At 46.4% G+C, this 27,177-nt stretch overlaps 1 protein-coding gene across 1 annotated transcript in view; it reads right to left on the bottom strand.

Annotated features, from left to right (window-relative positions):
• LOC146809308 (alpha-tectorin-like) overlaps positions 1 to 27,177 on the bottom strand; it is a 332,591-nt gene that overhangs the window by 76,836 nt on the left and 228,578 nt on the right. Inside the window, exon 18 of the mRNA XM_085616115.1 lies at positions 1,468 to 2,060. Within this exon, the coding sequence (XP_085472241.1) occupies positions 1,468 to 2,060 (593 nt within the window). The remainder of the gene's footprint in view (positions 1 to 1,467; positions 2,061 to 27,177) is intronic.

Here is a 27,177-nt window from a genome sequence, read left to right on the forward strand (position 1 = left end):
TAAGATTGCTTAAAAAGGAATCCCTGGAGTGCAACGTATTTCTTGTAGGTGGTAAAGATATATACACATACATATTAATTATATTTATTCTATTGGACATTATTTTGGCTGTACACTAGTTTGAAACTTGTTAAAGTCTCTCACAAAAATGTTTAATGTATGTACGCATGGATAATTTGAGTTGTAGTGTGGCTGTTAATCGTCATAATATTGAATTAACATCACATGTCTAAGCAAAGTAATGCATCATGTATCTATTAGTGATGGAAGCTCAAAAAGTTATTTTCCTCAAATCACTCTGACTGTCACTTGCAATAACCAATTAATGCCATTATTCAGCACATATCGGGCCACATATATCATTATTGGAAATAGCGATTATCTTATTGCGATTAAGTAATCGATATTCCTAATGTATGAAACTCCATGAGGTAGGCCACTATTTGCATCCCATTAGGAATCGCTAAAATCACAGAGATGGTGGCCTGCTGGGGTCAGAAGACCACCATGTCCGTGATTACTTAAAATAGAGCAATACATTTTTTTTTAATGCAGTCTGTTTTCCTTAAAGGAAAACGGTTTGTGATTGAAAAAGAAAAATTAAAAGTTTATTTTTTATTTTTTGGGAGCAGGCTGTGGTCCATGCGACCACTGCCTGCTCTGAAGAAACGTTTTTGCTACCTTTTCCAAAGGAGAAGGGCTTCCTTGGGGACCCCTTCCCATTTCTGAATGGGTTACCACCTACTTGAATTAGATGGTAAAATGCAAATGTTTTGCAACCGCATTTTGGTCGCAAAACATTCTTACATACCACTGCAATTTGGTGTTAGGATGGGACACCCTAAACAGTCCCCTTCCTAATACCAAATCGGTATGTATTCGCAGTTCAAAATTGTGATCCGTAATGTGTTACCGAATTGGAATTCATACCTACCAAAATACTTTTTACGGCACAAATCTGTGAATCAGGCTATTTGCGACTGGGAAAATGCATTTACCCCTAGTCCACAATGCTTGTTATCTGATCTTCAGCGTCATATTTATAAGGTCAAGGTGCAATTAAAGATTTTGCATGAAAGTGATTTGTCTGGTGTTTGCTGTACATAAAGCAGTATACGTCCTTGCACAACATATATTTTTTTGGCACTCTGGGCAGTCACCCATGTCATTTTACTGTTTGCAGCAATTGTCCAGTATGCATATAAGAGCAGAACTGATGTTCTGCTTTACCTCTTGAAACAGTAATCATGGTTTAAGGCTGGTAGCTCTGGTATTGACTCATGCACTACATATCTAAAACGCTTTAAAACTATCTTCACTCTTAGATCTATACATTTATTGTTATTCTCCATTCTTGCTACTGGTTTTATTTGTTGTCCTAACGGCTGCTTAGATCTGTCATTAAGAAATAGATGTATCACATTCTCTTATAAATTAGATATTGAAATAAATCAGGTGTCTCATTACCTGAACTTGGCCATATTCTCCACTTGCTATGGAAACCTGCTCCCCATAGACATTTACTTCCACTCTTCGCGTCCAGGCCACCACTGGTGATGATCGGTGCTCATTCTGTACTATGACACTAAAGTCAATGAGAGAGCCGGTCTGGGAACTAGACTTGCTGAGGGTGTACTTGCAGGTGCCCTGGTAGTCGAAGGTGACTCCATCAAAGGTGCGGTAGTGAGGATCTCCAGAAGCCCAGCAGATTCCGCTGTTTACAGGGTAGCACCTCCTGATTCCATTCATGACCTTACACTCTTCTAGGGCGGCACACTTGTGTTCTTCACACACCATCTGTTGTGCATTACAGGTGCATTTCTGGCTGCAGGTATCTGTTAGGAAGACCTCATCTCCCAGGTTGTAGTAGACGCCATCCATGGTGCAGCCACACTGACTTTCAGGGACACAGAGGCCAGAGTGAAGAGCAAACCCTTCATCACAGAAGCATCCGTCCACGCTCTCTGCGGCGCATGCAACAGTTTGATGGAGGTTGCTGCAGGTGGTTGGGCAGCCAGTGCCAAAGAGTTCATAGTGGCTGTTCTCAGCGCAGTTGTCATCTGTAGAGAAGAGTGCAAAATGAATACAGTAACATGATTTTTACTACTGTGTCTTTGCATAATAAACTTGTTGTATTGACGTACTAAGAGTCATTCACTTGCAAGTAATATAAATTTCAATTGTCAGTAGAAATTCCAAAACCTGATTTACTTAGATAGTTTCGCATCTGTTTCTAGGTTTGCCCAATAAGACTGTATTTGTGTGGAAGGCTTCTTCCAGGATATGAAAACACTTGAAATGAAAGAAGATAATTTAAAGTGAGATAAGTTATTTAGATACTCCAACCACCAGCCTACTGTCAAAAATGAAAGTTGCATACTCAAATAACTATGAAAACCCCTATACCATACTTTTCTGCAGTTTATGGTCAGTATAAACATCACACTCTGACTCCTAATCCTCCAAAGAATTTCTTAATATTCCCTATTGCACAACTGAAATTCATGATACTAGAGATTTAGCGTAATCTCATTTTTTTAGGCAATGTCCTTCAGTCTTTTGTTAAATGGCAAACCCCTCATTGCATCATTCAGTGATATGCATATATTTCTTTGTCATATAGATTCCCCTGACGAAGGACCAGAGGGGCCCGAAATGCATTGGGATCAAGTCTATCACTTGAGATAAAGTGTGACACAGCAATGTCATTCATGTGAAATAATTTCCAGTATATGATTATACGGATCACCCTTAGAGTTGCAATTAAAGTCTGGAACCAAGCATCATCTTCTGTTTTGTTTCAACACTTCAGCATAAACGTTTCATTCGCTTTCAGCGAAGCATACACGGCGCGCCCAGAGGGCTGTTGTCTGTTGGCAGCCAACGCATGGGACCTTTTGATTGAACACACTCCTTAGGTTATGAGAGTGATACCTCTGTGGCACCTGACAATACATTCAATGTTTTCAACCTACGGTTTGTGCACGATCCAGAATTGCTTTGAAGAATAAGATAGTTGCCATCGAAATCATTCATACCAATTGCTTTCCTCTTAGGTTTGGACAATAAATAATTTAGAAATGACATAAAATTTGTAAGAACAGCAGCAGTAAAATGTGCTTACCTCAGCATTTCAGACTAAGAAATATTAAATCATTAAAAAGGAGAATATTGCACATCAGGCAGCCCACTGCAAACGTGTGACTCCTAATGGAGACACATTTTTTGCTTAACTCTCTACACATTGACATCATGTATCTGGATAGTGCAAAAATCCACCATTTACAAGTGTCTGATCTCAGAATCCTAAGAGCCTCTTTGAGCTCCCTAACACCCAGTTTCATGTACAGTAGGATTATCCAACACCTCCTACTGCTCACTTAGGCCAGGCAGAAGAACAAGGGCATCAACACAAGATGGACACTGCATGGCCTCTCCCGTCAAGGCGGATGCCCACTTTGCGGTAAATGAGTGGATGGGTAAGGTCCCGTACCGGAATTGCAGGTACTGGTGCCTGATTTGGAGAGGCTCTATTTCATCCCAAAACTCTTCCTTAATAAAAGTATCCTTAACTGTGAGAAATTCATTGGTTAGTGTCCCATATTTCGTCTGAATATGCAAAAGACCCACTGTGTGCTGCCCATGGGCTGATTTAATTTGCCGCAACAGTGACGTTCCATAGGTCTGCTAACCCGATCTCTAACTACGTGGCTTTCATATATTTGAGCCACAGTATATTATTGGAGCCAGAGTGACTGAGTATTTTTTCCAGGCCCTGATGATATGATAGGAGCGCTTTGGTGTCCAAAATCTTTCTCCAATAATGTAAGGTGCATCAACCGATTTTATCAGATACTGCTCTAAGACCAAAATCCAGCCTGAGTAGGAGTAAAGGAGTGCTAATGGGTATTCCTGCCAACTGGCGCATGAATCGATTGTCTACTGTATATAAAGGGGTCACATCCAAGTGTCCCCACAGCTCTGCGGCATATGAGGCTTTCCCAAGGGCCTGATGGTTGCATATCTGTCTTGCCGGCTGGTTAGGTTAAAATCAATCAATCAATCAATCACTGCATTTGTAAAGCGCGCTACATACCCGAGAGGGTCTCAAGGCGCTGGGGAGGGAGGGGTGCTACTGGTCGAAGAGCCAGGTCTTGAGGAGTCTTCTGAAGGCCAGCAGGTCTTGGGTCTGTCGTTGGATGGTGGGGAGAGTGTTCCAGGTCTTGGCGGCGAGGTAGGAGAAGAATCTGCTGCCGGCAGTGGTTTTTCGGATGCGAGGGACTGTGGCGAGGGCGAGGTTGGCTGAGCGGATGCTTCGGGTGGGGGTGTGAAAGCTGAGTCGGTTGTTGAGGTAGGTGGGTCCGGTGTTGTGCAGTTCTTTGTGTGCGTGGATCAGGAGCTTGAAGGTGATCCTTTTGTTGACGGGGAGCCAGTGCAGGCCTCTCAGGTGGAGTGTGATGTGGCTGCGGCGGGGGATGCCGAGGATGAGTCGGGCCGAGGCGTTCTGGATGCGTTGGAGTCGTCTCAGGAGCTTGTTTGTAGTTCCTGAGTAGAGGACGTTCCCGTAGTCGAGTCTGTTGGTGATGAGGGCCTGGGTAACAGTTTTTCTCGTGTCGAGGGGGATCCATTTGAAGATCATGCGGAGCATACGGAGGGTGTTGAAGCAGGACGCGGAGACAGCGTTGACTTGCCTGGTCATGGAGAGAGTGGAGTCGAGGATGACCCCCAGGTTGCGTGCGTGGTCCGTGGGTTCCTGGGCCGTGCCTAGTGACGTGGGCCACCAAGAGTCGTCCCAGGCTGATGGGGTGGGTCCGAGAATGAGGACCTCTGTCTTGTCTGAGTTCAGCTTCAGTCTGCTGTCCTTCATCCAGTCGGCTACGGCCTTCATTCCTCTGTGGAGGTTAGCTTTGGCGGTGTGGGGATCTTCGGTGAGGGATATGGTCAGCTGGGTGTCGTCGGCGTAGGAGATGATGTTGAGGTTGTGTTGTCGTGCGACGTGGGCGAGGGGGGCCATGTAGATATTGAACAGCATCGGGCTGAGGGAGGATCCCTGTGGGACGCCGCAGATGATCTCGGTGGTTTTGGAGCAGAAGGGTGGGAGGCGGACGCTCTGGGTTCTGCCGGAGAGGAAGGATGTGGTCCAGGCCAGGGCCTTCTGTTGGATACCGGCGTCATGGAGGCGTGCTGATAGGGTGCGGTGGCAGACCGTGTCAAAGGCTGCTGATAGGTCCAGGAGGATGAGGGCGGCTGTTTCTCCTTTGTCCATCAGGGTCCGGATGTCGTCAGTGGCGGCGATGAGGGCGGTCTCGGTGCTGTGGTTGCTGCGAAAACCGGATTGGGAAGGGTCCAGGATGTTGTTAACTTCGAGGTAGCGGGTCAGCTGTTTGTTGACAATCTTCTCGGTCACTTTTGCCGCGAAAGGGAGCAGGGAGATGGGCCGGAAGTTCTTGAGGTCCTTGGGGTCCGCCTTGGGCTTCTTCAGAAGGGCGTTGATCTCGGTGTGCTTCCAGCTTTCTGGGAAGGTTGCTGTCTCGAAGGAACAGTTGATTGTTTTCCGGAGGTGGGGCGTGATGGTTGCGCTGGCTTTGTTGAAGACGTGGTGAGGGCAGGGGTCCGATGGGGATCCGGAGTGGATGGAGTTCATGGTTTTGAAGGTGTCTTCGTCGATGACGCTGGACCAGACGGTCAGGCTACTGGTGCGAGTGCTAGTCGCAGGGGTGGTGGACTCGGTGGTAGGTGCGGGGGGGTCGGAGTTGTAGCTATTGTGGATGTCGGTGATCTTGCGGTGGAAGAAGGTGGCCAGGGAGTCGCACAGGTCTTGAGATGGCGGGATGTCGGTGGTGTTGGAGCTGGGGTTGGAGAGTTCTTTCACGATGCTGAAGAGCTCTTTGGTGTTGTGTGCGTTGTTGTCTAGGCGGTCCTTGAAGGCGGTCTTCTTGGCGGTCCTGATGAGTTGGTGGTGTCTGCGGGTGGCGCTCTTGAGGGCAGTGTGGTTGTCTGGTGTTCGGTCGTGGAGCCATTTCTTCTCCAGCTTCCGACAGGTGTGCTTGGAGATCCGGAGGTCCTCGGTGAACCAGGCGGCTTTCTTGTTGGTGTGGTTGGTTGTAGAGGTCTTGAGAGGGGCGAGGGTGTTGGCGCAGTCGTTGATCCACTGTGTGAGGTTGGTCGTGGCAGTGTCTGGGTCGGTGGGGTCGGTGGGTGGTCTCAGGGCGAGGGCGGTAGTCAGTTGGTCCTCGGTGACCTTGCCCCAGCAGCAGCGTGGTAGCTGTTGGGTGCGGTGGTGTGTGGTGGGTTTTCTGAAGGTGAAGTGGACGCATCTGTGGTCGGTCCAGTGTGGTTCGGTGGTGTGGTTGAAGGAGACGTGGGGGCTTGCGGAGAAGATGGGGTCGAGCGTGTGTCCAGTGGCATGAGTAGGTGTCGTTACGAGCTGTTTGAGTCTGAGGTTGTCGATCAGGGCGGTGGAGTTGGCGTTGTTGTTGTTCTCGAGGTGGAAGTTTAGGTCCCCGAGGAGGATGTAGTCCGTGGAAGCGAGGGCGTGGGTGCTGATGAGGTCGGCGATGGTGTCACTGAACTGTGGCCGGGGTCCGGGAGGTCTGTAGATGAGAGTTCCTCTGAGGGTGGTGTTGGGGTCGGTGTGGATCTGGAAGTGCATGTGCTCGGCGGTGGTGAGGGTGTCATCGGTGTTCGTTGAGATTTTGTGGATGATGGCGATTCCTCCTCCCCCTCAGTTGGTGCGTTCTCTGCGGGAGATCTTGTAGCCCTGTGGGATGGCTATGGCGATGTCTGGTGCTGAGGTGGCGTTCAGCCAGGTGTCCGTCAGGAAGGCGACGTCGGGGCGGTGGAGTCTAGGAGGTCCCAGAGTTCGATGGCGTGCTTGCGAGCGGAGCGGGTGTTGAGGAGGATGCAGCGGAGGTGGTTGGGTTCTCTGGCTGGTGGTGTGGAGGGTTGGATGCTGGTGAATCTGCAGTTCGGCAGGTGAAAGGCCCCTGGGAGCGTTTCGGGGTGGCCCGGTAGCAGGGGTGGTCTCGTCTGGTGTTGAGTGAGTGGAGGGTGCTTTCGTCATAGTGCCTTCAGGCGTTGCGGGGGTTGCGGGGTCCAGGGGTTCTGGCGCTGGGTGCGGTCCAGGCGCGGACGGGCGCAGACGGGCTTGCCTTAGGCGTGCCTTCGGTGCGCCAGCGGCGCACCCGCTGCGCGCGTCCTCTGCCGGCCGCTTCGCGGCCTCCATATGAGGGCAGAGGGAGGGAGGAGCAGCTGGGAGGTGGGAGCGGGGCGGCAATGGGAGTGAAGGGGGCGGGGCCGCAGGGGTTCAGCGGCAGGGGAAAACCCGGGGAAAAAACAGCGGGAAAAGACGGCGGGAGAGGGACAACAGAGCACAGGGGTACAGAAAGCAAAAACACAGGGGCACAGAATGAAAAAACAAAGTGGCACAGAAAGCCAAGCGCAGGGGTACAGAATAAAAAAGGGAGCGAGCAGTCAGGCGGCAAAAGCGGCAACGGAGGTTCAACCCACAGGGGGCTGCATGGCGGATTGGGGGAGCGACCTGCCTGGTGACAGGGTCAATTGATAATTGAGCGACTTTTTGATTATTCCTGCTGCAAGTAGCCTTAATCTACATTGCTTCATATATGCATGCCACCTCATATGTTCTGTAAGTGTAATACCTGGGTACGTAAATGTGCGCACACGCTCGAGTGGGGTCCCTGCTAGCTTTGAGTTAGCCCTGGACGAGTGTCATGGGTTCAGACCATGTACTTGGTTTTGTCCACATTAAAATCGACAACCCTTAGCTTGCAAAAGAACTCAAAGAGGTCCAGGGGTTTTTAGAGACTCATTGGCGATTTACAGAGGTGTAATGTATCATCGATGAACATGAGGGCAGGAACCTTCATGTAAGCCAACCTGGGTGCATCATTAGCACACTGTTCCAGAAAGGTTGTAAGGCCATTGATATTGAGTGTTAATAACACGGGCACAAGCCTAACTCCCCTATTTACGGAGAATGGCTCAGTCAATTAGCCTGCTTGCCCATATCTAACCTGCGCATAGTTTTTATCATGCAATTTCACTAGGGTATCCAGCAATTAACTTGCACCCCCATTTCTAAAAGCTCCAGTCAGAGAATCGCTGTTGGTACTAAATCAAAAGCGGATCGCAGATCCATGAAAATGACATGAAGTTGTCTTCCACCTACAGTAACAACTTTCCAGTACAAAAGCTGGAGGCAGAAGACTTGGTCAATTGGGCTTGTGGACTCTGAAGCCCGTCTGAAGAGGTGACAGGCTTTCATTAGCAGTAAATCATTCCTGTAGTCGACCCAGAATTACCTTACTGAATAACTTTTGTGTACTATCAATAAGACATATAGGACAGTAGTTGCCGGGCAGATTGTGTGAGCACTATTTACATATGGGGATGATTTCAGCCCCTTCCCACTTTGGTGGAATGGATGTCCCCTTCATAACAGCTGTGAATATCACTGAAAGATAGGCACTCAAAATGTCTATTTCTCTCAGGAACAGATTTCCTAGAATCATTCAAGCCCAGGAGCTTTTTTTGGGAATGATGCCCTTGATGAATGCGCTTACTTTGAGTGCAGAAATCTCCAAGACCTCGGACTGATGTACTCGTGCAATGCGCTCCAATTGAGCTTATTTATATTCATTTATTTTATTTTATTTATAGAGTTTTATATAGCGCGAACATGACCCATGGGTATCAGAGCACTTCACAGTTACATGAGGTACATTTTGGAGTACAACGGGTATAGCAGCATTAATATATATAAAATTCCGACATATGTCTTTCTTAGCCGTTTCAACAATAACAATTTTAGGATCTGTTTAGTGTACGAAGGTGTAACAGTATTCCTATACAAATGGTTCCGATGTGTATTTTCCATATGATCTACATCAAAACTCCAGAGTAGTACTGTACAGTTAAAGAAGTTTTTGCAGCTTAACTGGTGATTTTATCTTTACATTCATTGTTGGTCTGTAGAGGTAACACCTACATCAGCTCTAGCTGGAAACAGTCTTTGGTTAGTTTTGGTGTCTTGGTGGTTATTTTGTGCAGGATGTATCCAGATCTGACCGGACTATGCGACGTCTGGCTTTTAATCACGATGCTGATGGTGAACAGTTTTGCCTAAGGACGGAACTTGCTCATTAGAAAGATCTTCTCTTCTCTCTTGAATGTTGCCGTGTTTGGAATTTTTCTAATGTTTGGTGGGAGTGAATTCCATATTCTGGGGGCCACTCCGGCGAAAGCTCTGTCATACGTTTTCTTCTTCCGAAAGATGGGTGGTTTCAGCAACAACTCTCTGGCACTCCTGGCTGGTCTGCTTCTCCCTGATAGTTAAATTTTCTGGACTAAGTACCTTGGTGTTTTGTAGTGGAACGCTTTGTGGGTAATACATGCCAGTTTAAGCTGAATACTGGCTTTGTATGGTAACCAGTTTAATGCTTTCAGGTGAGGGGAGATATGGTCTTATTTTCTAGACCCAGTAATGATTCTTGTGGCCACATTGAGACAGTCTTTTAGTGGAGCTGTGGAAATTTTTGCTAGACCTGCTAGTGTTGTACATCCATATTCAATCCTTAAAATAACTAAGGACTGGACTGCCAATTTGAGGTCCGCCGTAGTAATGAGTGGTTTCACTTTTCTAATATAGTTCAGGTGAAACCGGGCACTTTTTGCCATTGATTTGATGTGGGCTTTCATGTCTAGGTTCTTATCAAGCGTGATTCCCAGTGATTTAGTCGCGTCAACTAGGGTAGGGGGGCAGTTTAGCGCTGTGATCAGTTTGATCCATTCCTTCACATTTGTGGGGTTCTTTGGTGGTGATATTATTAGTAATTCCAGTTTTTGTGCATTTAATTTCAGATGATTGCTAGTTAACCATTCTAATGACACTTTTAAGGCCTCATTCATTGTCTTGATGTCTTCCAGTGACGCGATCTTGATGTAGATCTGAGTGTCATCTGCGTACATGTGATAGAATATGTTTGCGTCTCGGAGAATTTCTGTAAGGGGTTCTACATATAGGTTGAATAGTGATGGAGATAGTGTTGATCCTGGAGGGACTCCAATAGAATTCGGGCATGATGGGGATAGCGTCTGGTTGACCAGGAATCTTTGTGTTCTGTTCTGAAGGAAGGATTCAAACCATTTCAGAACATTTCCAGATAGTCCCATGCTGTCTTGAAGCCGGGCTAGCAATTTTTCATGATTTACCGTGTCAAATGCAGACGACAAGTCAAGAAGGACGAGTAGACATGTTTGATTGTGATCTAGGGCCTGTAGCGCATCATCCACTATATGTAAGATTGCTGTTTCCGTACTGTGGCCTGGTCTGAATCCGGATTGGCAGTCGTCCAGCAGATTGAAATTAGCGAGGAGCAGTGCTTCATTTGTAAAATATGAAGTCCAGGTGCTCATATTTTTGTAGGAGGCCACACCCATGACCCCTGGCTCCACCCACTTCCTTTACTGGCTCCACCCACTTACTCTATTGGCTCAACTCACATCCTCGACTGGCATGGCTGAAAGCCACATTTAATACCCGATCGGAATTTCTACCTTGGTAATATGATGGTTGACTTGAAACGTGTTGGTTTTCAAGCTCCTTGGAAAGAATATCTTAATAAAATCAAAGCAAAACCGCAAAAGAGACTGGATGTCATGACTTTTGGAATCAAAGATAATGAACTTTTTCTCACCATTAAAGTCCTGACTCCAAACTAATTCTGATATGACTATCTACTTATGTTGTATTTTGTGTCTCCCCAGGCTTGACCCTAAACTTCCCCGGACCAGTCTATTACTAAAAGATAGTGGGATATATGACATTATAGAGCTCAGAGGTACAAGGTCACTATGAAGGCATCTATCACATTAAGAATATATTGGACTCTGCTAGAGGCACAATATGCACCTCTCTGGCAGATGCACAACCTGTAACTGATTTATGTACATCATTCACTCCTGTAATTTGCCCAATATTGTAATTGTATTTATACAGCACTTCCACCCCTGACGACATATCAAAGCACTTTTCGGTGAGTAGCATGCGACTCCGGAACCCAAAAAGGATTAGTGGTGGGTTAATATAGGGAAATATATGTTAATTTGAGCAAAGGACATGTGAGTCTGTTAGTTTCATTGAATGGATAATGGAGGGTAGAAGAGGGAAGCGTCTAGAAAGTGTTATTTAGGGGATCATAGTAGTAATATGAGCTTTGGGATGGGTTGAGGGAGGGATAGAGGAGGGGAGAATCTCGAAAGGGTTATTAGGGAGCTCATAGAAGCAAGATGAGGCTTGGGATGAGTAAAAGGACAGATGGAGTAGGGACAAGCCTTAGAAAGGGATTTGCTCTCACAAGTGCACTGTAAATAGGCATAAACCGAACATTTCTTACCCCAATTGGCACACCTTAGCCCTTAAAATAATGTTCCCAACATACAACAGTGCCTTTTGCTCCCTAACATGAAATAATACACAATGATGTAGCTGTCAAACCCCAACCAGCACAGAATACAATTGACAACAGACTATAAAGAGGTCTTTGTCTGACAGGGTGCATAGAAGAAAAGACAATGGACCAAAATCATTTGAATGTTGATACCATCCTGTTTTGTTTTCATGTATAGTAAACGCGACATTTGAAGGGTAATAAACATAACTGTACAAAATGCACTACACACTAGGACACTAGAAACAGCCAAATACGCTCTGCTTGATTTGAGAACACGTTTTGCATTTTGTCATTTTAAAACTTAAAACGTTTAATGATTCAATACATTTTGAAACAATCAAACCATAACCTTGCAACTGAAAAATTAAGGAAAATCACACTAAGCCTATATATTGGTATTTGTCTTTTTTTTTTTTTTAATTAAATTAAAAAAACACACGGATGTGTCTTACACTTGCTTAAGAAAATTAATGAAACCCACAGCATCTGTGGCCAAAGTGCATTCTGGCTCCATTGTTCTTTAAAATCGAACAGAAGAGTTCCATGTCAGAGCAGAGTTCTAAAACTTCTTTGTGGCCAAATTAGCTTTCATGTATTGGGGGCGAGGGAGGGATTCTACAGCTCCTTAAGTGCTATTAGTAAAATAAAATACAGCATTTTGTATTTGTGACTATTCCCACTATTAAGATTTTTGTAATGCAAAAGGAAAAAGGGCTGCAGGCTGCAAGGTGTCTGGATATGAACTGTTACATTTTCCCATAGTTAAAACACTATTCCGTATTATGTCACCACATAAGGTTATAATGAGCACTGCAATCAGGGCTGTATGAATGGGGAGGGGTGGCCTTTCTAGGGGTGGCCTAAGGGCATGTCGTTGCTGACTTAAGGTTATACACAGGTAGCGGACCTGCTGTCCCTTGCACGTACACAGAGTCACAGACAAGCTCTTAGGTGAAAATCCAGCATGAACAGAAAATGCCTAAGCTCAATTGATGCGGTTTCTTTAAAATCAAACAAGCAGCAGCTGCCCTGTGTCAGTCTCCAGCACCCTGCAGTTATCTCGCTCGCAAATAAAGGCTTCCACGCTAGTTCAAAGCTACCTGGAAATTGACTCTGTCCTCCGGTTCCGTTGCACTGTACAGAATGGGGGCAGTGAAGAATACCCATGACTCACCTCGGCCTGGAGTTGCAGCTTGTGTGAAAGAATGAATTAATTTTGGCTACAGGCAGTGGCGGCTGCTGCCATTTGAAAGTGGTGCGGCGTAAAAGTTTGTGATGAGTCCCCTTTGGCGATCGAGCCTGGCTGTCAAAAGAGGTTTTTTGGGGGGGTGAGGGAGTTAAAAAGAGTGGGCAAATGGTGCTTTTCATGCAAATTTGTGAAACATAAAATGTTAATAAAACAATTGTTAAAGTGAAGTTGACATCAATAAAGAGATTTCATGTGATAATGGCGTAGAAGTTACTAATACTGCACGATTGTCTGTCTAAATGTGGGGGTGATTGCTATGGATAGTGGAAATTTGCTATATGTTAATGACAGTGTCCTATGCTACCGAACCATCTATTAGTACAATATTTGGGACAGTGTGGCCCAAATGCACCAACAACATACTGCACTCTCATTACTGGGGCCTGTACTATTGCTTGAACTACTGCAGTTTTATTGACTTTTTAACTCGGGCAGCTCCAGATGCTAGCAGTTCAACGCACTCAGCCATCCACAGAACAAAATCCAATAAATTGTTTGAGTCATTATAATTATGATAAATATATCACCGCGCTATGGCCGCCATGCTGGATAGGTGCTAGTGTATGCCATCCTGAGTTCACCTTCTCCTGAGCGCACTAGTGTGTGCCTGGGTTCCCAAGTGCTGGATGAGTGCGTGTGAACTACTTGGGGCGCAAACATTCTATCTATTCAACAGCTATGTGACGGTATAGGTGCGTGCCAGCAGGAACGACCATATTGGCCCCGGCCATTGCTTCATCCGGGAGCAGAGACTGATTGTATGGTAATTGCATTTCACCCTGAATTTAGGTGCCTTAACATACCAGTGCCTTGTTTTTCTGTACAAAAAAAAACAGAACAGAGATGGTTTGTTTATTTTTGTTGAATATGTAGTGCGAAGAACAGAAGAGTTGGACTTCATGAGATAAAGAAGGGCGCACCAGGTGTTGGCGAGCACTTCTCCATTGCAAAAACAGTCTGCTCTCCGAGCACGGAGCTGAACGGGCATTGTGCTTGCATGCTAACAAAATAATGATGTAATTGATGATCAGAATGTAAACCATTTCTTTAGCTGTTCTGCAGACTTCAGCAGCAATGTTACACAGTGCAGGCTGATCATTTCCCTGTTTTAAGAATTTCAAATGAACTGTGTCACATGAGGTAGTGACAAAATAAGACACGGTCAGCAATTTTGAATACAAATAAAAATATAATAAAACTTACCTTACCGCTGGGACCCACAGGAAACTCTGTGGAGGGAAAACATGTTTGATTAGAGAATCCTTATTGCTAGAAGCATTTGGCTGAGGAACTCCCTAGATCTTCAGTAACCAATAGGGAGCTACTGAAGGCCTACGTGACAGGTAACCGACATGAAGAGTCCAGTCTTCTTCAGAGGTTTCATTATCTCCTGAGGCGAAAAGCCGGGAGAGTGCTAGTTATTGTTACTGTTTTTAAATTTGCTCAGGGAAATTGCTGATTTTTACCTGCTCACTCGCCCTATCCGAGCTCTCCTTCGTTCCTGGCAGCCCGCACAGCAGATCCATCGCTGGTGCGGAGCCACCCATTGCTGCCGCCATTCCCCGGAGGACATTGGCCACGCCTACCACTTCAGGCCACGCCCCCCGATATAGGCATTTAAACGCCGATGGTCTTGCGCACCAGTCAGAGGTTTCATTATCTCCTGAGGCGAAAAGCCGGGAGAGTGCTAGTTATTGTTACTGTTTTTAAATTTGCTCAGGGAAATTGCTGATTTTTACCTGCTCGCTCGCTCTATCCGAGCTCTCCTTCGTTCCTGGCAGCCCGCACAGCACATCCATCGCTGGTGCGGAGCCACCCATTGCCGCCGCCATTCCCCGGAGGACATTGGCCACTCCTACCACTTCAGGCCAAGCCCCCCGATATAGGCATTTAAACGCCGATGGTCTTGCGCGCCAGTCAGAGGTTTCATTATCTCCTGAGGCGAAAAGCCGGGAGAGTGCTAGTTATTGTTACTGTTTTTAAATTTGCTCAGGGAAATTGCTCGTTTTTACCTGCTCACTCGCTCTATCCGAGCTCTCCTTCGTTCCTGGCATCCCGCACAGCAGATCCATCGCTGGTGCGGAGCCACCCATTGCCGCCGCCATTCCCCGGAGGACATTGGCCACGCCTACCACTTCAGGCCACGCCCCCCGATATAGGCATTTAAACGCCGATGGTCTTGCGCGCCAGTCAGAGGTTTCATTATCTCCTGAGGCGAAAAGCCGGAAGAGTGCTAGTTATTGTTACTGTTTTTAAATTTGCTCAGGGAAATTGCTGATTTTACCTGCTCACTCGCTCTATCCGAGCTCTCCTTCGTTCCTGGCAGCCCGCACAGCAGATCCATCGCTGGTGCGGAGCCACCCATTGCCGCCGCCATTCCCCGGAGGACATTGGCCACGCCTACCACTTCAGGCCACGCCCCTTCCGCTTCCCCCATTATAAATAATGTGCTTTCCCCGACCGCGCAGCGGGCGTGCCGCCTGCGCGCCGAAGCCGCGCCAAAGGCGTGCCCGTCTGCGCCCGTCCGCGACCGACCGGGACAAGGGGCAGGCCACTATGCGCAACTCAGAACATACACCTCTGATCAACTGCGCGCCCTCAATAAAAAGTGGCCTTTGAACACTGCCACACTGTCTTATGCTCAGCTCCTTGGCATTGCTCTGCCTAGGGCCATCTCACTCATCTCCTCTCCCCCCTCCTCTACAGCTGCCCTCCTCCTGAATACAAGGTCAGCCGTTAAACATCAGATCGAAATATTCGATCTATTAGACTCCAACTCTCCTGACCTATTGTTTCTGACTGAAACTTGGTACCGGTCGGATTCTTTACCTAGCATTCTGGCAGCCCTCCCTCCTCATTATTCTATGCTCCGCGCAGATCGCCCAGAGAATAAAGCAGGCGGCGGGGTAGCCTTAATAGCTCGCAAAGACCTTCATTTTCAGACACTCGCTTCATCTATGATTTCCACAGTTGATTGTTTAGTAGCCCGTTCCACCTCCTTTAAGACCCCCATTACCTGTGTACTTATATATCGCCCTCCTCAATCATCTCTAGGTTTTCTCTCTGCCATCCAGGATCTATTGGCTACTTTGGCGGTCAATAACGCCTCCGTTCTGGTACTGGGTGATTTTAATTTTTGGCCCACTGACCCTGCTGAAGATACCAAATCCAAGGATTTTACACAACTGCTTCTCAGTCTTAATTTTATTCAGCATGTGCAAGGCCCTACCCATACCCAGGGCCACACTCTTGACCAGATATGGACATTAAACATCCCAATATCAGCCCCTAAAATTTCCCCCTGCCAATGGTCCGACCATTTTATGCTTGCCTTTTCCTTGAACCTGAACCACAAAACGATTCCTCCTTGCCCTAAAATCACTCGAACTAGGAATTGGAACCGAGTTGATATTCCTTCTCTGTGCAACTCATTAAGCACTACCTGCCCAGACTTATCAGGCCTGACTCCCCATTCCCAGATCATTACTCTAGATCATTGGTTAGCCAAAGCCTGTGACGCAGTGGCCCCCCTAAAGCGGGTTACCATTAACCGCACCCACAATGCCAACAAGTGGTTTAGCTCTGGCCTCAAAGCCAAAAAATTAGAACTACGGCAGGCTGAACGAGCCTGGAGAAAAGAATACTGTCCCACTCGGAGACAACTTTATACCATCACTCTTAAAGAATACATACAAGCCATCTTGGCAGCCAAAACAGAATATTTCTCAGAGCGCATTTTAGCCGCTGAAAGCCAGCCACGGGAGATTTTTGCCACCGTTCATGAGTTGGCATCCTCGAATAGAACTCTGCCTAAGACCCTCCCCTCTCAGGTGTTATGCGATTCATTAAATGAATTCTTTATTGATAAAATAACCCATATTAAAGCAAATATCCCCCCCTCCTTGTTTATTTTTCCCCAATTCCCCTTTTCAGGCAATGCCTTGTCCCTCACTTCCTTTCCCCCACTCACCAGAGAAACCCTGCTTCCTTTACTTAGCCGCGTCAAGTCAGGCTCTCCAGCTGACATTGGCCCTGCACGTATTCTTGGCCAGATTTTCACCAAATGTCCATCCCCGATCCTTACCCTTCTTAATGACTGTTTCATGCACGGCTCTGTCCCTGCTGCTTTTAAGAAGGCCATAATTCTTCCCATACTAAAGAAACCGGGGGCCGATCCCACATCCACGATAAATTACCGACCGATATCCCTTCTCCCTTATCTGAGCAAGATAGCCGAGTCTCATGTCACCCAGACACTCAGCACTTTTATTGAGGATAGTAATTACCTCGCACCCTGCCAGGCGGGCTTTCGTCCCCGCCATTCAACGGAGAAGGTGGTCATTTCAGTCATGGATCAACTCAGGGAGGGCCTTGATACTAACACCCCTCAGGCGCTGGTCCTCCTGGACCTATCCGCCGCCTTTGACACAGTAGACCATTCCATTCTTTTGTCCCGTGTCAAAGCGGCGGGTATAGGAGGACCAGCGCTGACCTGGATAGGTTCATTCCTGGCTGATCGCACCCAGGCTGTCCATCTGGCCGAATTCTCCGCCCTCCCCCGCAGGGTTCAATGCGGTGTCCCTCAGGGCTCTTCTCTTTCCCCCTTATTATTTAACCTTTATATCTTTCCTCTCATCTCTGCACTACAACAAATGGAGGTCACAGTCTATAATTATGCTGATGACCTTCAACTCATTTTTAATTTTTCTTCTCCCTCACTAGCCGTCACTGCCTTCCAGTCCGTCATGCTGTTTATCCGGGAATGGATGAATGCGAACCATCTCAAACTTAACCTGGATAAAACGGAGCTGATTCTGACAGGTGGCAGTAGCAATCCTTGGTCTCCCTCCTTTTGGCCTTCTTCCCTCGGCCCCCCCCCTACACCCTCCTATTTAGTTAAGACTCTTGGCATCACACTTAACCATCATTTGACCCTTCATTCTCATATTAGCTCGGTTGTCTCCTCCTGTTTCTTCACTTTGCGCACCATTAGGAAAGTTTCTCGGTTTTTCTCTTTCCCTGCACTCAAGCTGATTGTAATGGCCATGGTTCTGTCCAAGATTGATTACGGGAACATCATTTACAATGGTGCCCCCGGCTATGCATTCCAACGCCTTCAGATGGTGCAGAACCAGGCAGCTCGTCTGGTACACGGCTTGCCCAAATTTCATCACTCATCACCTCTTCTTATTGCTCTCCACTGGCTCCCTATTAAGCAACGAGCCCTGTTCAAGCTCGGCTGCCTTACCTTCCAAGCCCGGACGGGCATGGCCCCTGCCTTTATAAATTCTGTCATTACCAACTACTGCCCTTCCAGAGTCCTTCGTTCATCCGTCAAATCTCACTAGTCATCCCTCGCTTTAAGAGACAAAGATCTGGAGGCCAGAAATTTGCGGTGCTTGCGCCTACTTTCTGAAACACCCTCCCCCTCCACATTAGACTTTCCCTTTCCTATATGGAGTTCCGCAAGGCCCTTAAGACCTTTTTGTTCAAGCAGGCCTTTAACCTATAGTTCTCTGTGCCCTTCTGCCCAGGAATTCCTCTAGCGCCATGAAACTGCTTTGTGAACGTGCGCTTTATAAGTTTTTAAAAATTCAAATTCAAAAAATTCTTCCGCTCCTCAAGGGGCTCTCTAACTTGCTGGGTGGGAAAGGGCAAGCAGTGTTAACTGAGGAAATAAAGACGGCTCTTGGAGAGCCCATTTGCTTTTTTTTTTATTAGTGAAAGAATAATAGTTGAAATTGAATCGCCAGCCAGCCAAGAGTGCATGGGTTGATGAATGTGTGAGAGTGAGAGGCTGCGCAGCACCGAAGAGTGGGAAAAGTAAAGCTGTCTCACTTTGTGCATGTATTTCTGAAAAATTAAATTCACCACCACTGCCTCCTGAAAATAAATGATAGCCCCGGCCCTGAAAATGCTGAGCACCGGCACAAATTAAGCACTGGCGATGTGGTTGCTCAGTTGATTTTGCACACATTTCTCAGTTAGTTTGGCAAGTAATGGAATATTGGTTACTGGGCGAAAGTTATTTGGATCTGCCGGGTACGCTGTAGGTTTTTTGATGATGGGGAGGGGATGTATGTCGTTACAACGCACACTTTTACAACGCATGCACTTACAACGCATTTTTTGCAACATCCACTACAACGCATTTCATTACATAGCATGACACTACAACGCATTTTTAAAAACTACCTTTACAACGCATTCCATTACATCGCATACTACCTTTACAACGCATACCATTACAACGCATAATATTAAATTGCATTTAAGGTAAGTATTGGATAGTATAGGGGTAAAAATTAGTATTCTAACTCCAGGGGGTGCAACATTAGGGTAAGTGTTGGATAGTATAGGGGTAAAAATTACTATTCTAACTCCAGGGGGTGCAACAGTAGGGTAAGTGTTGGATAGTATAGGGGTAAAAATTGCTATTCTAACTCCAGGGGGTGCAACAGTAGGGTAAGTGTTGGATAGTATAGGGGTAAAAATTACTATTCTAACTCCAGGGGGTGCAACAGTAGGGTAAGTGTTGGATAGTATAGGGGTAAAAATTACTATTCTAACTCCAGGGGGTGCAACAGTAGGGTAAGTGTTGGATAGTATAGGGGTAAAAATTACTATTCTAACTCCAGGGGGTGCAACAGTAGGGTAAGTGTTGGATAGTATAGGGGTAAAAATTACTATTCTAACTCCAGGGGGTGCAACAGTAGGGTAAGTGTTGGATAGTATAGGGGTAAAAATTACTATTCTAACTCCAGGGTGTGCAACAGTAGGGTAAGTGTTGGATAGTATAGGGGTAAAAATTACTATTCTAACTCCAGGGGGTGCAACAGTAGGGTAAGTGTTGGATAGTGTAGTGTAATATTATACGTTGTAATGGTATGCGTTGTAAAGGTAGTACGCGATGTAATGGAATGCGTTGTAAAGGTAGTTTTTAAAAATGCGTTGTAGTGTCATGCTATGTAATGGAATGCGTTGTAGTGGATGTTGCGTTGTAAAAAATGCGTTGTAAGTGTAGTGCGTTGTAAAAGTTGCGTTGTAAAGGTTGTTCCCCATGGGGAGGACTTGACCTGTTTTTAGGCACTCTGGTAGGATCCCTTGAGATAATGAGGCATTGATTATTTTTGTCCATATTGGGACGACGATATGGTTGATTCTGTTTAGGCATTTAGAGGGCAGGGGGTCATTGTAGTGGTTATTTGGTTTGATATCCGGGAGAGTTTTGGCAATGGTATTCTGGCCATATAATTTGAAGGTTGCCCATTGTGCATTGTTTTTCGACTTATCATGATCGTTTTTTGTGGTAGCATTGTTCTGTGGTAGTAGTTGGCTAGAGAGGTTGTCTGCTGCCATCCTGAGCTCTCTTTCTAGTGTGTTGGCCTTGTCAGTGAAGAATGTTGAGAATTCCTTGCAGCTCAGTTGAGTTTTAGTTGCTTCTTGGGCAGATTTGGCCAATTTATTGGATTGTTGCTTTAACATCTCGAAGAGTTTCCGTGGTCTGTTTTTGGCGTTATCCAGTTCCGATATTGGCTGATTGCAGGCTTGAGTAAGGTTTAGATCTGTTAAAAAGTCTTTAAGTGCGTTGACCTGTTTGTCATTATTATCGTCCCAGTGTAAATTAAAGTCGCCTACGAATATGTTATTAGTGTGACTGTTAGAGTTAGCCGTGATGATCTCCATTAACTGGTCTATGAAGGTGATATTTTTGCCTGGTGGATGGTAGTGCGCATGCAAGTTGCACTTTTGATTATCTGCAGTTCTTATACCGAGACCGAGGTATTCACAGGATTCGAGAGGGTCGGATTGTATTTGGCTGACCTCGATATCAGATCGGTGTATGCAGGCTATACCGCCTCCTGTCTTTTTTAGTCTCTCTAATCTCACAATGTTATAATGCGGGGGCATCAGTAGATCCATGAATGGGGAAGAAGATTCCGTAAGCCATGTTTCTTTTAAGATTGTCACGTCAACTTCCTGGCTGATGAGGGCAGCGATGTCTGAGGCATGTTTTGCTGCGGCCCGACAGTTGAGCAGTAGTCATAGCAGTGGTTTCCCTGAGCTACTATTGTTCATCTCTTGAGTATTGACGGTTAGCTGGACTTGTTTTAGGTTTTTAAGGTTGGGTTTCCTGTTCTTAGGCCAAGACGTTCTATTTGTATCGATCGGGACTGATCCAATTTCCTTACCTCTGCTGATGGCTTTATACTCATATGACCGGAGTAGGGTTTTGGTTTCATCATCTGATAAATATTTAAGATTTCTGCATGGTCAAGTATGCCTATTTGATAATGGCATGGCTGTCTTTTTACTCTTTCCTTGAAGATCATGCACTGATTTTTGAATGAGCTCGACTTTGGAGTGAGTGCTTGCAGTGATTTCTAGTATTTTTTCCATAACTTGCAGTGCGTTTAGAATGTCATGTGATATATTGTCCGCTTGTATTTGAAGAGCTTCGATTTCTCTCTGAGTCTGAGGTGATATATTGGGAGTGCGCATCCGCCTATTTTGAGTTTTGTTTGTGTCCCGGTGCTTTAGATCTGTGACTTTTTCAGTGTTCCTTTTTTTGTCATTAGTTCGGGTATCCGCTCCTCCTCTATGTGTGATGTGAGAAGCGCTCATTATGTTCCGTGATCTTAATACCAAGCAAGGGTGATGAGATGCACTCCCTAAGTCCTGTGAACTCAAGCTAGGGGGCTATGAGTTTCGTAAGGTCACAGGTGCAATTTGTACTGTTGTAGAGGGGGGTATGGAATGGGTGTTAGCTTCCATATCCTTTATTGCTGGATGGAGGTTCCCATTGAATGGCCTACGTGTGGGAGTAATCAAATCCTGGGGGAGAGGCGCTGATACTTCCCGATGTAAAGGCGTCGGGCGGTATTAGCGTATAGTAGAGATTTTTCTCCTATCTCTGTAGAGTTCCCGTCCAATGTGCCTCCTGTCAAAGTTGTGTCTCCTGACAGCATTGTAGGTTGTGGTTCTTGAGGGTCACTAGTTATTATGACGTTTATGGTGGTAGTGGATATGGTGGCTGCTTGTGTGGTCAGGTGTTGTTGAGACCATGTGTTATCTACATACTCTTTTAAGGTTGAAAACAGGTTGCCAAACTTTTCTAACTCGTTGTTTGGTTGCTTGTATAAGCACAATACTGTTCATGTAGATACTTATGCATAGTTCCGCTCTTGATCTTGGTGACGGGATGATCAATAGTTTGGTACCATGTGGGATACTGCTTATATTTTTTATGTTGAGCCTCTTCGTAATGACAGTGCGCCATTTAGCCGTTTTTTGGTGAAAAATATCAAGTCATTTACAATAATGCCTTTGTTTAGATTAAAGGAGGGGACAGAGATCAGCGTGTCTGGGTTTTTTCTATTTAGATTGCGTTTTAATTTTTGGGCTGCATTCTTAGATAGGTTAGTTGGGTAATTTATGACGTAAGAGTTAATGCCTGTTGATTTTAAATTGGTTCTGGCCATATTTACTGATGGTGTTATGTAATTTTCCGGGGTGTTCCTGCAGGGGTGACCTCACTTTGATGTATCCTCTAGACCATTACCTGTCTCAGGATGTTTACAGGTCTACTGACGTTCCTGTAGGTGTCTCTACTACTCTCCATTGTTTCCTTGTGTTCCACTCTGAAGTATCCTTTTGCCCCCTGGATCTTTCTGTGGTTCCTGCTAATGTCTTTGCTATCTTTTAATACCTTATGTTCGTGATCGTTTGGGAATTATCCTCTTGGGGAATAGAATTTATTGAGTTATATAACATTTGGTTAGGGCTTATGCAAAAAGTACTATTCCATGTTATTTCACAATTCTACGTTTCCTTTTATTGGAAGCTATAGAGAGTCATTCCAAGATGGCTGCTGTCTTAGTGATCTAAGCTCATCAATTAGCTGTAGGCCCTTGTTAGATTCTATTGCACAGTCCTCTTTCTATTACCCTTTCCAGATTGCTACCATTTTGGAAATTGAGTTGAGGCATTGAGAGGGAGCAATCCTTTGCTCAAGATGGCCGCGGCAATAAGGCAAAAAAGAAGCAGCACGTGTGCAAAAAGGAGAGGAAAAGGAGACGAAAGTTGCTGTACACTGTCTGCATTGCATTGCATCGCCACGCCTCTAGGTCTGATAATCAGAGGCGGCCGCCATTTTAAAGTCAGGCAGGCTGCAGCCAAACTCCCCAGAACAGTGTCTATGTCTTTAACTAGCTTTATAACTTTTTGTTCCCGAGTCGTGTAATCGTCAGCAGGCCTCACGGGAAACCGGAGAATCCCCTTTCTCAGCGGGATTCCCAGCGGTGCTGGTCATCTCTCCTTCTGCCATATTAAGGGAGAGTGTAGCGATGTGGCCTATATCCTGGTGCCAGTATTTATGCGGCGATCTGAAGAATGATGCGGCCAATCATTGCAGAGATGCACCCATCGGTTGATTTTGCTGATAGGAGCATCTGGATGTACAATCTGTCTCGCCCGCGTTTCTTGGGCCCTGCAAACCGCCTCCGGTGATACGCTGGTGTGGAGAAGCTGCCACCTTCACGACCAGGATCCCGCAGTGGCAAAAACGGCTCCAGGGGACCCGCAATGCAATTGCGGGATGATGGGGGCCTCTCGGCTGCGGCCGGATCACGGCAGGTCGTCCACCAGAGCAGTCTCAGGAAGGGGAGGCCGGTGGAGTCCTCGGGCTGGTAGGGGAGTGCGGGAAGGCGAATCCGGGTCTGATTCTCCACCCTGAGCTCACCTCAGTGTGCGTGTGCAAATCTGCTGCGAGAGCGACGGACTTCCCAAAACGGAGGGCTCCAACGCGATGTAGAGGGTGGAAGTGGAGGAGCGAGCGGGGCTGGGCTCCACTCCCGGTCCAGAAATGCTTAAACTCCTCTTAAATGTTATTTGGTTTGTTTGTTTGGCACGATGGACTGGGTTTAACAGGGATTAATGCCGATGGCTATCCCAAACCTCAGGAGCTCGCTGGAGGTTCTCCTGCTCCATCGGTCATCTTGACGTATTCCATGAGCTTCCTCATGGCTTGCCTTCTCCTCCCCTCTGTCTCTGCGGGACTTCCGTAATTCCCCTCACTCATTTGTTTGGATAAGGGGGCTATCGATTCTCCAGTATGTGTGTATAAACTGGAGAAATGGATGACCCACTCACTAGCTGAAATATCGGATTCAGCGGAGCAAAACACATCCATACTACCAGAGGACACTAAGATCCAAAAAGTTTGGTGGTCTTTCAATTTAGCAGCAACTAGAACACCCTCCCAGATTCCCAGTCTTTTTTAGCGTCTGACAACGCTTTTTGTAGGACCACCTGGCTACCTGTAGCTAGGATCTATCTTGCTTTTTTTTGCCTCGTTTAATGCTGTCTTGGTATCTCTACAATGTTTATTTTACCATGTTGTGGTGAGTTTCCTTCCCACTGCCTAGTCTCAATTAAAAAAATGGTCCCTCATTTTAAGAAACATCCTATCATGGACATCAGTTACCCAGTGTCTCAGAAGAGTCCTCTACTGTGTCCAATGATAACAAACCCTCCAATCAATTGGCAACCAGTCTATAAATTTAACCTTAGAACTCATGTGAGGGTTTCATAATGCTCCATTTGACCCAGCGTCTGTTGCCAGTAATTATCGATCTCCTGCCACATGGCTCGCCCTGATTAGTGATTTGTGAGTTGGCAGTTATGCTCAACTTAAGGATCAAAACATTGTGGTCACTATCTTGGCGAGGTATTCATTTCATATCAATCAGATTTGGCCAAAGCTTAATATACATTTAATATATATAGTCAATTAGGCTAGTATGATTTACGCAATTAAAAGTATATCAATCTTAGCAGGGCTTGAGCTCCCATTACAGGCATGAAGCCCCTGATTTGAAGTAAAAGCATTGATTTGGATTGTCAAATTTGACCAGTTCTTAATAAGAGGAATATTGGGCTCAGGAAATAACCACACGGAATCCTCGTCTGCCATAATGGCCTGGGTGTCAACACTCAGTGGCTCATATTGGCAGTTAAATTCACCCAACACAATTTTCCTTGCATTCGCTGCCAGTGTGGATAGATGCAAGTTAAGAAGATGTATGACGGAGGATTCTTTTTTGTTCACGGTGGGTCTACAATACACATTACATATATATAGTAAGACGTACGGGAGTACAGTCAGGATAATACACAGGATATCGGGAGAGTCCACCCTGACCTCTTTTACTAAACCTGTTATGGTTGTTTCTACCCAAATTGTGAGACCCTCTGCCCTTCCCCCCGTAAGAGCTTCCTTGCAGAAGTTAACATATCCTGCATGGTAGAGAGGCTGCAAACACCAAGTGTCTTGGAAAAGGCATAGATAATGTTGGGTTATAAATCTGAAATCTACACAATTCAGCTTAGAGGCCAAACCTGCTACAGACCAAGAAATTAGCTTAGCTAGTGTGTCTGTTGTTGGAAGGAAGACCCTTCCCTCTACATCGGTCGATGAGACCGATGTTATATGTTAGGATGGTCCTGCCAGTGCTGTACGATGAAATGATAATGTAAAATCATCAGTGATCCCCATGTTTGCTGAACCTCTGTGACTGCCACAGGGTTCCACCAAAGGGGTTTGCTTGCTCTCAGCACATTCTAACTGTAGGTTCACAGATACAGAGTGAGCCTCAGAACTTTTTTCTTCATTTATTTGTCTTAAAACATGGTTGGTACTGGTGGTGCTATACTTTGTGAACCCAAGCTCTACATGCTTGGCAGGGTCACTCCGTGAGCCATCCTCCACAATAATAGATCACCATGAGTAAGTCAATCTATAGCTGCTAGGGAATCATATCGATTGGAGGTCGGTATTGAATAGATGTCACCACATCTCTTCTGATTGGAATGGGCTGGGACCTCTTTGTTTGCTGATTTATGGGAGGTAGTTGTCAGGCAAGATGCCTATAAAAGTAACCCAGAGGAAGTGGCTCAATACGACTCCTCACTATTTGATTGTTAGCTTCTACTTGAAACACACTCTGGGCCAATGATGGAAATCTAAAATCTATTATAACACAGTCCCCTCCACGATCCACCCTGCGAGACCCAATCTATGCAACACTTCTAGTGAATAGTCTGTAATTAGCCTATGAAAGAGGAAAATCTCTATGCCACACCAGCCAGTCTAAGGTTTAATTGAAAAGCTTTTCATATGTCTCAGTCTGTTCTCTACGCAGCTGTGGCACTCTAGATAAAAGTGCTACGTATGTACAAGATGCCAGTGGAAGATTCACATCTGGTTATTAAGAACTTCACGTATCTGCCCTAGGTCCAACAAAACCAGTGGTGGATAAACTTTCTGATGTAATCACCTCTTTACTACAGATGGGTTCTCCTGAGGAAGAGGAGGAGGGCAGTGGGAGCCTATCCATACCAGACCTCCCTAGGGTCTAGAAAGGGGTATCTGAGCATGATCTAGTTTCTTGGGACAATGTGCTTATAGGGGCCTTCAGTCATTGCTCCCAATATGGTCCTGGAATCCCTAGGAACAATAGATTTTGATGCCACTGTGGGTACCTTGGCCTGTTTGATGGTGGTCAGCTCTTTCTCAATAGCTTCCAGGTGGGCATAGAGTGGAGCAATTTCCTCCCAGTGGAGCTATCTGGCTTTGTACAGACACTCACCCATAAACTGCTCGCCCCAGACAAGTTTGGACAAGGGGACAGCACCACCAGTGCCTTTATGAATTGCAATCAATGGCTCCTTACTAGGTCGCATAGCTTCTGGGTGGGATTCGCTTAAAGACTCCTGTTTCTTTTGTCCTACTAACTTTCTAGCCAGCGGGTGTCGTGCATGGATGGGCCTGCCTGGAGGATGCTGACGCTTCCTATTGGTGGAGCCGGGCTGGGGGTGTGGCACCTGGCGCTGCTCGGTGCCCTGGGGCCAGACTTAGCAGGCCGGGCGATGCTGCAATGGCCTGATTGATGACCCTCGGCAGCAGGAGACAAGCCGCTCCTCTGAGCAGGGCTGCAGCTAGGACCCCTGCGGGCAGCCACTGAGGCTCACCCTGGACACTCCGGTCATCCTGTCCATGGGGCGCACTGAGTGGCCCTGGAGTGCGGTTGATCGCCAAGACCCTAAAGGTGCAGTAAGTCTCAGACTGCAGCAGGGGGAGCAGACGGCCCATAGAAACTAGTGGCTCCGCACATGGCCAGCCAGCTTACGCAGACATCAAACCCGAGGCCCTGCAGTGGTGACGGGAGGCACCTCCAGTGGGCGGGTCACCCGGGCTGGCTCACTGGACACTGGCCTGTCCTTCAGAGAGTGCCCGTGTGGAAGTAGTCCCTGACGGCGCCACACACACTGAGGCCCTGTGGTGTGGGCACCACCATTGGGAATAACTATTTTATCAGCGGAAGGTCAGCTCTTGCCCTAGGCCCATATAGCCCGGGCGGCCACAGAGTTATGCAGCATTGCTGCCTGTGAGCA

Source organism: Triturus cristatus, chromosome 7 (genome assembly GCF_964204655.1).
Source record: "Triturus cristatus chromosome 7, aTriCri1.1, whole genome shotgun sequence".
Lineage (NCBI taxonomy): Eukaryota > Metazoa > Chordata > Amphibia > Caudata > Salamandridae > Triturus > Triturus cristatus.